The 15,496-nt window shown below is 40.5% G+C and overlaps 1 protein-coding gene across 3 annotated transcripts in view; it reads right to left on the minus strand.

Annotated features, from left to right (window-relative positions):
• ASTN1 (astrotactin 1) overlaps nucleotides 1-15,496 on the minus strand; it is a 335,413-nt gene that overhangs the window by 152,243 nt on the left and 167,674 nt on the right. For all 3 annotated transcript variants that reach the window (XR_002478082.2, XM_021668017.2, XM_021668016.2), the window contains exon 8: nucleotides 11,818-11,902. Coding sequence is in view for 2 of the 3 variants with exons in the window: in XM_021668017.2 (XP_021523692.1) it covers nucleotides 11,818-11,902 (85 nt within the window). In the remaining variant the exon portion in view is untranslated. The remainder of the gene's footprint in view (nucleotides 1-11,817; nucleotides 11,903-15,496) is intronic.

Consider the following 15,496-nt stretch of genomic DNA (forward strand, 5'->3'; position numbering starts at 1 on the left):
GGTATGAGCACTCCCTAGGGGATGGAACTTTGGCTTGGATTTTCTTCTTTTTGCTGTTTTGTTTGTTTCTAGATTTTTTTTTGATCAATCACATGCATTCCTTATGCAAAAAAAAAAAAAAAAAATAGATAAAGAAGAAAACAAGATATGCAGTGGCAAAATGTTTGCTCTTAATTTTTGAAATTACATAAAGTTTAAAACTTAGGAGAAATTATTATAGTATGAGTATCTGAACAAGAATCCATTGTACTGGCATAAGAAATATAAACCTTAATATTATTTTTGTTAGCATTGTTTTCACAAAAATTGTAGGTGGAATAAATATAATTTATTGCTCAGCTCTTTTAAAATATCCAGTTTGACCTCGATGCACACAAACTAGAAAATCTAGAGGAAACAGATAGATTTCCAAAGATATATAATTCCTTTAGCTTGAATCAGGAAGAAATAGAAATCTTGAACAGACCAATAGTAAGCAGTGAGATTAATCAGTAATTTAACAAATGGCCAAAACAAACAAATAGAAAAGCCCAGGGGCAGACACAAATACATTCACAGCCAAATTCTACCAAATATACAAAGTAGAATTGGTACCAATTCTACTGAAACTATTCCAAAAGACTGAGAAGGAGAGAATCCTCTCTAACTCATTCTATGAAGCCAGTATCACCTTGATGCGAAAGCCAGGAAGGGACATAACACACAAAAAACCAACAGACCAATATCCTTGAGGAATATAGATGCAAAAACCCCAACAAAATACTAGCAAACCATATCCAACAGCACATTAAAAAAAAATAAAAAAAGGTCACCATGGTCAAGTGAGTTTCATCCCAGGGATACAGGATGGTTCAACATATGCAAGTCAATAAATGTGATTCATCCCATAAACAGAATTTAAAAATGAAAGCCATATGATCATCTCAATAGATGCAGAAAATACATTAGATAAAATTCAACAAATTTTTATGATAAAAACTCTGAACAAAATAGTCATAGAAGAAATATACCTCAAAATAATAAAAGCCATATATGAAAACCCACAGCTAGCATCATACTGAACAAGGAAAAGTTGAAAGCATTCTGCCTAAGAACTGAAACGAGACAAGTATTCCCACTTTCCCCACTTCTATTCAACATAGTATTAGAAGTTCTACCCAGTGTAATCTGGCAAGACAAAGAAATAAAGGGCATCCAAATTGGAAAAGAAGTCAAACTATCTCTGTTTGCTGATGATATAACCTTATACCTAGAAAACCCGAAAACCTTCTTCAAGAGTCCTAGATCTGATAAATGAATTCAGTAAAGTCTAGGTTACACAATCAATGCACACAAATCATTAGCACTGCTATAAACCAACAATGACCCAGCTGAGAATTGAATCAAGAACTCAATCTCTTTTACGATAGCTACAAAAAGAAAATCTAGGAAAATACCTAACCAAAGTGGTAAAAGATCTCTAAAGAAAGAACTGTACGAAACACTATCAAAAGAAATCATACATGACACAAGCAAATGAGGATACCTCCCCTGCTCATTGACTGGAAGAACCAATATCATGAAAATGACCATACTGCCCAAAGCAATCTACAGATTCAATGGAATTCCTATCAAAATACCAACATCTTTTTTCACAGAATTAGAAAAAAAATTTCTAAAATTCATATGGAACAAAAACAGACCCCGAAATAGTCAAAGCAATCCTAAGTAAAAATAACAAATCTTGATGTATCATATTACCTGACCTCAAATTATACAAGATGATCATAACCAAAACAGCATGGTACTGTTATAAAAGTAGATATACAGATGAAAGGAACAGAATAGAGAACGCAGAAATAAAGCCAAATACTTACAACCATCTGATGTTTGACAAAGCATACGAAAACAAAAACTGAGGAAAGGACACCATATTCAATAAATGGTGCTGGGAAAGCTGGATAGCCACATGCAAAAGAACTCAGCGGGATCCCTATCCCTCACCATACACGAAAATTAACTCAAGATGGATTAAAGACTTAAATCTAAGATCTGAAACCATAAAAATTCTAGCAGAAAATCAAGGGGAAACCCTCTGGACAATGGCCTCGGCAAAGAATCTATGACTAAGACCACAAAATAAATGCAACAAAACCAAAAACAAATAAATGGTACCTAACTAAACTAAAAAGCTTCTGCACAGCAAAAACAACAACCATTTTATTTCATAATCAACAGTAAACAATCTACAGAATGGGAGGAAATATTTGCAAAGTATGCATCTGCAAAGGACTAATATCCAAAATCTACAAGAAACTCAAATAAATCAGCAAGAAAAAGCCGATTATCCCATTAAAAAGTAGGCAAAGGACATGAACTGATATTTCTAAAAAGAAATACAAATGGCCAACAAACATGAAAAATGTTCAACATTATTAATCATTAGGGAAATGTAAATTAAAACCACAATGAGATACCACTTTACCCCATCCAGAATGGCCATTACTAAAAAGTCAAAAAACAACAGATGTTGGCATGGATGTGGTGAAAAAGGAATGCTTATACACTGCTAGTGGGAATGTAAATTATAATAACCTCTATGGAAAGCAGCATGGAAATTTCTCAAAGAATTAAAAGTAGACCTACCATTTAAACCGGCCATCCCATAAATGGGTACCTACTCAAAGGAAAAGTAGTCACTATATCAAAGAGACACTGCATATATATGTTTATCACAGCACAATTCACAATTGCAAAGACATGGAATTAATCTAAGTGCTCATCAAGTGGTAGGTGGATAAAGAAAATTTTATATATATGTATAATAACTATATCATATATATATATAATAACTATATCATATATATATATATATATATATATATATATAAAATGTGTGTGTGTGTGTACCAGGATTACAGGTGCCTGCTACCACCTGCCACCACACCCTGCTAATTTTCTGTAGTTTTAGTACAGATGGGGTTTCACCATGTTGACCAGGCTGGTCTCGAACTTCTGACGTCAGGTGATTCACTCGCCTCGGCCCCCCAAAGTGCTGGGATTACAAGCGTGAGCCACCATGCCCTACCTAATGACAGCAATTAATTAGCATTATGTGAGGAATTACTCCAAGTGTTCAGTGACATTGTTGTGAAGTTGTAATACATTAAATATGGTGTTGAATGTGCAGAATGCTAGATGGTGTTCCTATAACCTCTTACTATACACAGACTTACAGAGTTGTTTATATCAAAGGAGTTTGACCTGAATGCTAGGCCCTGTACCGCATCTTCTTTCCTCTAAAAATAGTTTAAAATTTAAGGTTTTAAGTTAGGCATTGGGGGAGGCAGGCAGATCACGAGGTCAGGGGATTGAGACCATCCTGGCCAACATGGTGAAAGCCCGTCTCTCCTAAAAATACAAAAATTAGCTGGGCGTGGTGGTGCGCAGCTGTAGTCGCAGCTACGCAGGAGGCTCAAGCAGGAGAATAGCTTGAATCAGGGAGTCGGAGGTTGTAGTGAGCCGAGATCAGGCCACTGCACTCCAGCCTGATGACAGACCAAGACTCTGTCTCAAAAAGAATAACGTCCTCAAGGAAAAAGTTTCGGGAAAAATAATGTATCACAAAGATACTTTTAAAGCTTCTTTCTTTATGTTATCCTATTTTGTGATTAAAAAATAATACATGCTCATTGTTAAATTATGAGAGAGAACAAAAATATACACAGAATTGAGGAGGGGTAGTAAAAAGCAAGCGTATGATGCATAGAAAAAGAAATTGGGAAGAAACACACCAAAATGGTAATGGCAGTTTTCTCTACACATGGGATAATGAGTATATTTTTTTTCCTATTGATTATAAAAGAAAAAGATAAATAGCCAAAATCTCCAAAGCCAGGAAAAATAACAGCACTCTCAAACCTAGTTTTTTTAAGAGTGAAACCCAAGGAAGGTGAAAGTCCAGGGAGCACTCCTAGTGGAATATCCATGAATGCAGTAGAATATATAAATGCAGGGCACTATCTGGAAAGCACAGGCAAGACATAAAACATTCATTTCTATAAAATTGAAACAATTTATCTTCCATTCTTGAGCAGATGGGAGGGTAAATTGAGGTTGATTTTTTTTCACCCTGCTGGACATGTTGGAGGAAATATGAGTGTTCCCGCCTCTGGCACTGTTTAAAATAAGTCTCTTGGTGCCGTGACTGGACTAGTCAGAGGCAACAGCGTGACAGAGCTTTCGCCCTCCTATGGGGGTAAGCAGCACTGTAGGTGGACTCTTGCCACCACGGGGAGGAGGTGGGATGGTGGATCCCTCCGTCTTGGGGAAGTGGGATGCAGAGAAGCAGGCTGTCAACTGTAGTCTGTCCACCTCCCATCTACAGCTGATCCCTGACTTTCAGAGTATTTTATGCCCTTCACATTGCCCTCTCCTTTAAATCTCTATTTAACCAGCTGACTTGTCTCTAATACCCAGTGGTTACTAGGACGCTTTACTGTGAGCTATGTGATCTTGAGCAAGTTACTGCACCTCTCTGGCTCTCCATTTCCCAATTAGTAAAATTCAAGGATCTTTAAAGCTGCACTCAGCCACTCGTCTACAAGCTCATTCTTACTTTCACTGGAAAAAGTTACTACACTGATAAAAGGATACCTTCTCGAGGTGTCTGGAGACTCCATGTCTTGCTTAAGAAGCATTCTTAAGTCTGGCTGCGCTTCAGAAACATTTGGGGGAGCTTGTCAAATGTACACATTCCGGGCCCTCTCCTAGACTTGTGATATTTAAATCTCAGGGGGTAGAAGTCTGAAATCAGATGATACTTAGGTAGCTGCTCAATGGACCAGTATGCAGGAGTCGCTCATTAGGGCACATTCTGTTCTTGTAACGCCCTGAGTAAACAAGAAGGTTACAATTGCCTCTAAGAGGGGAGCAAAGGGCATCACTCAAAATGACCACAGGTTCAGCACTAGTTCATCAAGGGCCTTTGTGTAAATTAGAAAAAAAGTACCCATCTGGACAGATGTGCCCTTTGTCTCAGGGTTGGCTTGTCTTAGCAAGCATGGGTTGGGTTTTAGCCCTCCATTGTTAGAGAGATGTGCTCTTAGTCTGATGTCCTTTACAAAGAACAAAGTGTATCACTGTATTCAGCTGACTGACCACAAGGGTTTTGTGAAAATTGGTCAAGTTAAATATGTTTTCACTTGAGAAAATCCCTGAGAAGGAGGTGAAGAGTTTCCCAAGCCAACTGGAGGGGATGATCCTGTTAAGTCCATCTGTGGAGGAAATCCTGGTAGGTGAAGATTTACTTTCAAGCACTTAGTGCCTGCCTGCTCACCCAGGGAAGTGTCCTTTTTCCTTTTAAGGGACAATATTTCTACCAGAATTAGGTTTCAGCAGGGCATCTTTAGAGAGAAGAAACTGAGAACTTTAGGTTTAATTCCAAGCACCCCTTTGGTCTGCTTGACACAGAAAAAGGTAAGAGAAAGGGTAGTCACATCTTCATTGACTCCTGGTGGAAGAGGAGAAGATAAAGGTAAAAGCGGGGAGAAAAGAGAGGGAGAGGGAGAGGAAGAGGAAGAGAGGGAGCAGGGGGGAGAGGAAAAGAGAGGGAGAGGAAGAAAGGGGGGGAGAGAGGAAGAGGGGGGTAGAGGAAGAAAGAGGGAGAGGGAGAGAAAAAGGAGGAGGGAGAGAAGAGAGAGAGAGGGAGAGAGGGAGAGGAAGAGCAAGAGGGGAAGGAAAAAAGAGAAGGAGGAAGAGGTGGAATAAAATAAATGGTCAAATGAATATGCTGGAAAGCATTGTTAGCAATTAGTGATAATGATGAGAGAGGAGGAGAGAGAGGGGGAGAAGAATTAAAAGAGAGCTAATGGGAAGATAATCCAATTTGTGAATGGCAAGTCAATGACAGAAGCTGGGCACAGACAATGAAGTCTGGGCTGGAGGGCAGGAGAGGAGGGCACCCGGAGATAAAGGAGCAGCCACAGTCTGGTCGGCAAATCTTGTTTGAGGGGTTGGATGAAGGTGAATGGGATAGCAGTGACATGGAAACCAGCAAAGGAGTGGGGGAAGTGACAGCCAGATGATGAGCTAGAAATAGGGAGAGAGTCAGAAATTTATTATTTCACAGCAGACTGTCTGACCCCACCTGAGTCACTTCTGAAGAGACTTCAGGCTGGTCAAAGAAACCAGACATGACCCAAGACCTGGGCTTGGAATCAGAGCTACAGCTCAACATGCCAGTCGCTGTCCTAAGAAAGTCTAAGCATTTACACTTTGATTGACAGATAGCTGAGAGGAGGTTCTTACTCAATGTTACGTGGCCAGGAGAAGTCAGGATTGATTCTGGATCTTTTTAGTACTTAGTGAAGGTTGGTCTCACCTCAAGCCTTGGACTCAGAGGCAAAGATATCCTCTGCACCAGATGTGGCCTTTGTCCTGTTAGTGGTCTTTAGGGAACTGTTAAGAATGACATCTTTCAGGCAGGCCAAAATAAAATCACCTTCTGTCAAGGACATGTTTTGAGCAAGATGGAGGAGCTGAGGCCAGTCATGAGGAACACAGTCCTCATTCTCGGCTTCAAGTGGAAACTGGCTTCTATGGTTTGGGACACTTGCTCCTTATAAAGATATAGAATCCCTAAGCAGTCACTTCTGAGCAGGTGAGAAATAGGAAGAAGTTGTAGAACTAGAAGGGGAGACAGTAAGCACCTGGGACAATGGGAATGACATATGAAGGCAGCGTGGGCCATGTATGAGTGAGTGAACATGTGTGTGCCTGTGTGCATCTACCTGGCATGCCATGGGAAGTGCATTGCCTCCAGAGCAGGCAGTGAAAGGAAGAAGTATTCTGATGAGCAGGACCATTCCTGACAACAGCTTCTAACACCTTGGAGAAACACCTGCTCGTCTTCCACAGCAGGTTGCTTCCCATCTCATGAATTATCGCTCTGTCTCCATCCTTCAGCATTGAAATCTAGTGATATTTTGTATTTCTCTAGTGGGGAATCTCCTTGGTGTTGCCCTCTGTATCTGAGATGCCAGAATGAGAAATCAGGCTATTATTTACTGGAAATCTTTCAGATGCATGAATTTAACCTAATTGTGATATTCTGAAAAATGTATCTAGAGGCCCTCGGGTGCACTTTTAATTTAACAAAAAAAACATGATTATAGTCTTTCGCAACCATCTCCGAAGTAGCTAAATAAATCTGTTTTTCCTCCTGTAATATTTTCATGTAAATCAATCTCTCTTGCCTCTTCCACCCTCATTTATTGTTTTCAATTCTCTTCTGTGAAAATTTTCAATTTGTCCTTGTTGTCCTAGCAAACAAATATAAAACGCAGACTTTAATAATCGCCGGCTGTGTGTATGCAGCCACAGGGACAGCAGGCCGAGGAGTTATTCGGTGAACTCATGCAGGGGAGACAGAAGATGTGGTAAGCCATTGTGCAGGGTAAGACCCTTCCACCCTAGGTCCTATGCCTGGCAACAGGGTCACAGGGGATGTTGTGGCAGGGAATGATTGATTTTGTTGCCAACCTCAAAGACCAAGGATGTAACCTCAAACATTCCATGTTCTTTTAATAACCCATTAGAAATCTGTCATCCATGACTTTGTTTAAATCTTTCTGAAGCTATTTTTACTCTTAGTGAATAGGAATTCTTGTGCAATGAATTCAATGATCTTATAATCTGCCACCTGGACTCTATCACCTGGCCGAGCTGGAGTGACTAGCTTCACCAGTAAGACCAGCACATGAATGTTTCAACCTGCCTCACTTCTCCCTGAGCAACTGTGGCAGAACTGGAGTCGCCAGGAGATGACTGCAACCCCCTCGATTCACATGCTTTCTGCATATGGTCTCCAATTCTCTGTCATTCTTGGTTGTTTGGTCTTAAAGCCTTTTATCTACAGGATAACTGCAGGAATATGTTTTACTGAGATAATCCAGATAAATAAAAGTCTAGATAACCCCAAGAAGTTTTGTGTTTGTTTCTTTGCTTTTTAAGATCATTTAAATTTGATACGAAAGGTCCTAAAAAAGTAATGTGTAGTCAGAGTAAACCTGGGACTTCCCCTCCCCTCCTGCCAGCGGTTCTAGGGTCCTGTGCATGGGAGCTTTAATGTCTACAGCCTTAGTAAACCACAGCTCTTTGCTATCTAGTCTGTCATCACCTTACCAACCTCTTATCTTGTCTCTGTAAACCGAATTCTTATTTTACACTGAGGTTTTCATTTACAATTCCTGAAAAAACCACATTTCTCATGTCTCCGTACCTTTCTACACGCTGGTTCCCTTTGCTTAGAACGACCTTTTTTATCTGGCAAGTAGAACAGTTCACAGTCCAAATTCTCCATGAAGCCCTACTGCAGATTCTTTGACCTCATGTAAGTCACCCCTTAAACTTCAATCCCACAGACTTTTGCTCACACCTTTATTTTAATAAGTCTTAGATTTCATTGCAATTACTTGTTATGCTTTCAACTATCTGCATAGACTGTTAGTTCTTCCGGAGCAGGAACCACATTGCCTTCTATAAATAACAACCTAGCATACTGTGGACCACAATAGATAATGGGGCAAATATTTGTTGAAAACACAAATGGGTGGGAGAATAAATGATGGAGTGGTGAAAGGATCACTATAAACAAACTGGCTTCCCGTCCTGCACATTCTCACACACATACACACACACCATACAATCACACATATACCACATGTACACACATAATGCACAGGCACCACCCACACTCACATACACACTACACACAAACACACGCACACACACATGCACATTCAGGACCAGGTAACTAGAACGAGGCAGAGGCTAAAGTTGCAGGTGTCACTCCTCTCCCTCAAAAAACAAAAAAATCCGTTTGTAACTTCTTGTATTAGTGTCTTTGATCAATTTTTTCTTCCTTGTCTGAAAGTCATAAAGGCTTATTGCTACTTTTCTCCCGGTACATTGACCTTGGTATTTCACTAACAAATTTAACTATTACTGGCCTAGGGTTTGGTTGTTCTACTTCAAAAAAATGTTGAGCTATTTTAATGTATGCAGTACAAGAATGTGAAGTGAAAAACATTCATACATGGGCTGCTTGCCTCCACTTCAGGAGAATTAAATAAAATATTCAGGAAAATCAGACATACCATTGATTTTTCCATAATACACCAATATGTATCATTAGTTGGCAATCTGTCAGACAGTTTTCAATTCGAGTGACAGTCTTCATGTTCAAACCAATTTCTATTAATTTTGTGAGACTCATTTAAAGAAATATGGCATCAGATCCCTGATTTAAATCAAGATGTATGGCATCTTTACTTTACACTTACCTTGTCATTTTATGAGGAAGAATACAGTCATTTGTCTGGAGCTTTTTAAACACTGTATACATATAGACTCACACTGCTCATCGCTCCTGGTTCCATTATTCTCAAGGTAGTCACTTTTTTTCCTCCTCCTAACAGTTGCTCCATTATTTTATTAGTGTCCAAAATGAGACCTCATAGACAGTGATGATCACAGAATAATGGAAATTAAAGATGGAAATGATAGATTAGGTCTTCATGTCTATTTCCTGGGGCTAATGTTCCTGTCAGTCTATAACTCACTGCTTTAGCCTGCCTTGTTTTAAATGACGCTTATGCTGGGGCCTCAACCATTTCCCTTGAGGCTCTTGTCTACATCCTAAGACTGTCTCTACGTACAGCCAGAGGGAAGGATGAAGGCTTATGCAATTATCAAGTCAAGTCAGACCCATCCTCCCATGAGCTGTCTACAAGGCTAGGGCTGTGGAGGCTTGAGCGATTCACCACCAAATCCAATCACTCCAGCAAGCCAGCCTGGATCGCTCAGGGCCGAAGTGAAATGATGTTTTGTCATTGTTTTCTCCAGTAGCAAGTCAGCAGCTTAGAGACAGAGACTGGGCATCTATCACCACTTACACTATTTTAATCAGTAAGAACCACAGTCAACTGTGATTCTTAGCCATCCCATAAGCTAAAATTTTGGATCCGCAGATACTATGCCAACATTTCAGTGGAAAAGAGGGTAAGGGAACTCCACAGAATTTAAATAGCCAGGGGTGTTATTCATTTATATCCCACTGCACTTCTATCAGCCAAACCTTCTGCCCTTCTCCCCAGTCTTTCAGTAACAGGCTGCCTCCTATGTAGCTGCCCTTCTACAAACACCTTCCTCTAAATGTTGTGGGCTGTCTCTGTAATATGACCTCAAATTCTGTCAAAACCGAGCAATCCTTCATTTTCAAGAACAGAAAAATTTCACGGCATTTTGACTTCACCAGGTTTTCTGACCTGCGACTCAGATTTCCTTTCCCTAACTCCATTCCCTCTTGCCCTTATCCCTCAACTTCAACCCGTTCCAGAACATTTGCCCTCTCCTAACATCTATGGGCATCTATCATGCCTTGACTTAGTCATAAGCTGGCTAAGTTCTCAGAGTGAGTTCTTCTATCCCTTTATCATAAATCACTCCCTTGGGCTCCTCAATCATTTTTATTGCTCTTCTCCAAATGCTCACCCATTTGTCACCATATTTATTGCTTTGAGAGTCCAGAACTACATTCAATATTCTAGATTTGGTCTTGTCAGAATCACATGGAAGGGGCAGATCATTGACCTCAGGGATGTGAGTCCTCCATGGCAATGTCTGAAATGACACTGGTTTCTTTTTTCCACCTGTCAAGCTGCAAACATGTATCTAACTTGCAATCCAAGCAACCACTCCAAGATGCCTTTTGCCTTGATTTCTTTCTAGTTTTCCCTGTTCCATTGATTGCTATTAGTAGTTTGTATTTATTGATCCCCTTCTCCTCCCACCCTCCTTCAGGACCCAGCCAATGCAGAAAGTAAACTCTCAGCATCTAGAATAGAGTAGAAAGTTGCTTTTAAAAAGTAACAGAGGGCAGGGCGCAGTAGCTCATGCCAATAATCCAAGCACTTAGGGAGGCTGAGGCAGGAGGACGGCTTGAGGCCAGGAGTTGAATGTTACTGTGAGCTATGATTATGCCACTATACTCCAGCCTGGGCAACAGAGCAAGACAATGTCTCAGTTAAAAAAAAAAAAAAAAAGGCAATAGAAAGTGAATAGTGGGATGCTTGCATAATGTGAATGTACTTAATGCCACTGAATTGTATCCTTAAAAATGGTTAAATGATACATTGTATGCTATGTGTTTTTTATCCCAATAAAAATATTCAAAATGTAAAAAATGAAAAAGGAATAGACAAGATAACTACTTTGTCCCACTTGTGTGTGTCTAGGGGAAAACAAAAGTCTCATTGAGAAATGATAATTGGGGATCAGGCAAAATTACTCTCTTATTCAACACAGAGTACTTCCTGAGTCTCTGTATGTCACCCCTGCTGACAGTCCTGGTGAAAACAAATTTTCACTCATGTCAGTCTTGCAAAGCTCATCAGGATCTGGGAGAGCTACACTGGAGTCTCTGTGGCTTCGTGTGTCTCCAACAAAATCATCAGCTAAATTCTGCCTGTGGAATCCTCGTGGCTGGCAGCAGTGTGAAAAGGAAGAGAGGGACAGCTTGATTTTCAGATCCCAGCTGGAAGCTGCAGAGCTGCGAGTCAGAGGCATCATCTCTTGACTCGTAAATGGAGAAAAAGATGATATGGACGTCACTGGAATGGTATAAATATGGAAAGGCATAGTGACATTTTTACCCATTTGCTGTTCAGAATATAGCCGCCCTTTAGCTCTATTCCTCTCCATGCAGTTACTCCACATCATGTCATGTCAGAAGCAGTGACATGTGGGAGCCAGCTAAGTCGTCACATCCTCACTTACCCCTGGTTCGTCCCCCATTCGTTCCGAATGCAAAGGTGCTTATGTACTGGATCCTTCATGTAGCCTTCGTAGCAGAGGCATTCCCCTTAGAAGCAGGGTAAGGAGGAAGAAAGAGAAACATGAAAGAATTGATTAACATGTCTGTGCTTGTAAAAATTTACATGAAATACGATAAACTCTTACTCTGATATTAGCATGAGGCAGGAAGTTCTATTATGTCATATACTCCCCTCTCCACCACTCACATAAATGAATATTCCCACCAATATCTCCACTTTCCAGTATGTGATAATTTTGACTAGAAGAGGAATCTAACATTTAGAAAGCACCTGTTATATGTAATCTGTAAGCACAAAGACCAACAATCCTTTGAGGAAAAGGGGACTTTTTCATCTTTATTTTATCAATGCCCAGTATACCACAAGACACATACTAGATAATAATAATGTTTAAAAACTGCATAAGTGAATCATTTCACCAAAAATTTCTAGGAATCTTAGAAAGTAGGTATTACTGGCTATGTTATGCTAATGGGAAAAACAGGCTTGAGAAAACTGAAGACTGTAGACAGCTTATAAGTGACAGAGTTAATATTTGAGCCTATGTCTGTCTGATTCCAGACATTTTTCTCCCACCATGCCAGGCTGCGAGCTCACAGAACAACTACTACATACACAGGAGGCTTCTTAAATCTATTATGGTTTTAGAGGAACTCTGGGTTTTAGCTTTTAAGTAAAAATGATTAATTATCTGGGAGTGGGTCACCAGAAGAATCATCTACAATTGCATATTTGTTTAGAATATCACTAGTTTCATGATAATTTGTTATTCCATTAGTATACCAAGGAATCCATGAATCTTCTGGAATTTCATGCAAAACCATATATGTGCATATATGCATTTTTTTGAGGCAGGGTCCCATAGCATTCATCTGATTGACAAGCTAATCCAAGATCCCCAAAAGATTAAGAATCATTACTCTATTTACTACCAAGTTTGAAGAAAATTGTTGCTGCCTCCTTATATTAATAATTCTTTATGCAATGACATATAGCCTAAACTACTGAGGCCAGTTACACTACAACACCAGTTCCTACTATTTTAATGTCTGGTTATTTAATTTATAACTTGTGAAAGAACAAAGTGTGACTTTCTGAAATTTGTAAATAACAAAGGTGCCATGTCCTACTGAAATGATGGGCATACCATTTCTTTAACTCTCAAGAAAGAAGCACTTTAAGAGGATATAAATAGAATAATAGCTTTGAGTGCTATTTTCTCTTTCTGAAGATAAAACCCAATAAAAATGAAGTGAAGGGGCTTCACAGTTAAGGGGGAAGGTATTGGAGAGGGCCCAAGCAAAGGCTTTTTTTTTTTAGCATCTCAGCTTAGCCATTCGTTTCAAAATTGACCTACATGTGACTATCCATCAGAGTCTCACTACCAGGTCACACCATTTTTGTTCCCCATAGCTGTTCAGCTCAATGTGCTGAGGAGTAGAGTGAAAACCTCTTCATTTGTTAAAAAAAAAAAAAAAAATACACAGGGAGTATTTGATCAGGACATTGTCTCCTGTATGGTGAATTCTGGCTTCCACATGGGCTGCTTCCATAGGTTCAAGTTTATTGGCTTCAGTGGTACTGAGCTGTATCTAGAAATGGTCAGGGGGCTCTGAGTCAAAAATAGAAAAACAGGGCTTGAAATTAGGTGGCTGAGGTTAAGGTTTGTGGATGAAGGCTGTTTACCTGATGAAAGGAAAGATAAAGAAGGCAATTACTGGGGAAGGCAAAAGAAGAGAGTACCAGGAGCCTGACTTCACACCTTCTCAATTCCAAGAAAGCATGGGTGCTAGACTATAAGCTACACAGGGCAGAAACCGGGAACGAGGTTAGTCTTGACAAATGCTGTGCAGTAGAAAATAAACAAATTAATTAATGGATTTGCCCTATATTTACAGATATTTATACCCCATCCCCAGGAGGCAGATATGTAAGCCAATAAATGGGTTAAGGTCCCAAATATGCTTCTCCCTTAGGGAAAAATACTCTCCTGGTTGTCCTTGTGTGAACAATTAGCCATGGGTATAATATTTAGAAGCAGGAAGTAATCTTAGTAGTTTATCAAAGCCATCACTCTGACTCTTAGAATGGTCTCAGCTAGACACCTTGCCTAGAATTAGGGATTGACAAAAATGGGAGTTCTCTTCCACATTTGATACCTAGTTACCACAAAACATGCAAAAATAAATGCGCTAACAACTCAGAGTTCAAGCCGAGCCTTATTTTCCTAATGACAGCAATACCTAGCATTTGTATAGTACATTTACCTTCTCAAATTGCCTTCATAGTTATTATCTCCTTATGAGGCTTCTATCACTCATTACAATGTGGGGACAGACTGCCGACAACCAGTCAAGCTTTCCTCCACGTAACGGCAGCCTCAGCCCAAAGTCCAAGAAACAGAGAAATTTTCAAACGCATCATGCTAGACTTTGAGGATCTCCAAAATTTGCCTCTCACAGGATCCTCATTTCGGAACCCACCAAACGTCCCTCATCTATATTTCTCCACAAAACCAGTTTGGCCATCTCCAGAGAAAGGAGTTCAGACTTGATGAGGGAAGTTGCTATGGCAACCAACTGCTAAATCTTGACTTTAAGAGGGGTTTCATGAAAGCACAGGCTCCGACTGTTAGCTGTGAATTTTAAAGACCCCACAAGGGTGTTGGATGCCCTCCTAAGCTAGAAGTGTTGCAGTCTCCGCATCTGTCGTGACAGATGGCAGGAACGCATGAGGCGCCGACTCCATGGTGGTGTACATAGGACTCCAACAGAGAGACGTGTCATGGTACGGAGGAGAGCCCAGCCAGATAGAGCGTGCCCTGCAGGAGCACTCAGGCAACCACACTGCCAAGGAGAAGAGGCCCTGAAAGGTGGCCGGTGCAGGGTCTGGAGACAGCTGCACTTGATCTGTGCTTGGTACCCTGACAGTAGACACCTTGAGGTACCTTGGATGATGGACAGTGCCTTTGGTCACTTCCCATTCTACAGCTGAAGGACAGAGGCACGAATCTCATTCAAAGATTAAAGAAGAACCTTGGAGCTAGGGAACCTCAGACATGGCTGGGTTCACCAAATTCTCCATGAGGAAAATGCAGAACAAGGCCAAGGCCCTTAGCCACTTCTGTGCTTCGGCTAGGGGGTGGCTTTTATGAAATGAAATTGGGTATGCTCCTTCTGAAAAGGGAAATCTTTGTAAGATATCTCATAACTAATTGTCTGGTCTCTGTTTCCAGTGGAGACATCAGAAAAAAGGCAAGTCCAGGGTCAAATAGTCCCAAGCAACTCTGGGAAGGGAGTCAGAGGGAAGTGGGCCAAGGGAGAACATCCTGAAGCAATGTGGTTTAATGGGGACACAGAGGGAGTATAGAACGCGTGGGCAATCCAGGTAGCAGGAATGAAATGAAGACTGAGCTACTCTGCCAAATTAGGTTAAAAAAAAAAAACAGAAAAGGTTAGCGAGAAAGGCAGTGGTTCAGAGCAAGCAAAGAAGAGGGGAGCTGGTTCGAGCCTGGGAAGTGGGTTGGATGCCCCTCAGCAGGTTTATACATTTCCACATGGTTGGGTCTGGCCTACGGAAAGACTTGGGACAAAAGAGATTTCAGTGAACATCTTGGATAA

The sequence above is a fragment of the Aotus nancymaae genome, unplaced genomic scaffold, assembly GCF_030222135.1.
Source record: "Aotus nancymaae isolate 86718 unplaced genomic scaffold, 86718_ANA_hifiasm-v0.15.2.pri h1tg000108l, whole genome shotgun sequence".
Taxonomy (NCBI): domain Eukaryota; kingdom Metazoa; phylum Chordata; class Mammalia; order Primates; family Aotidae; genus Aotus; species Aotus nancymaae.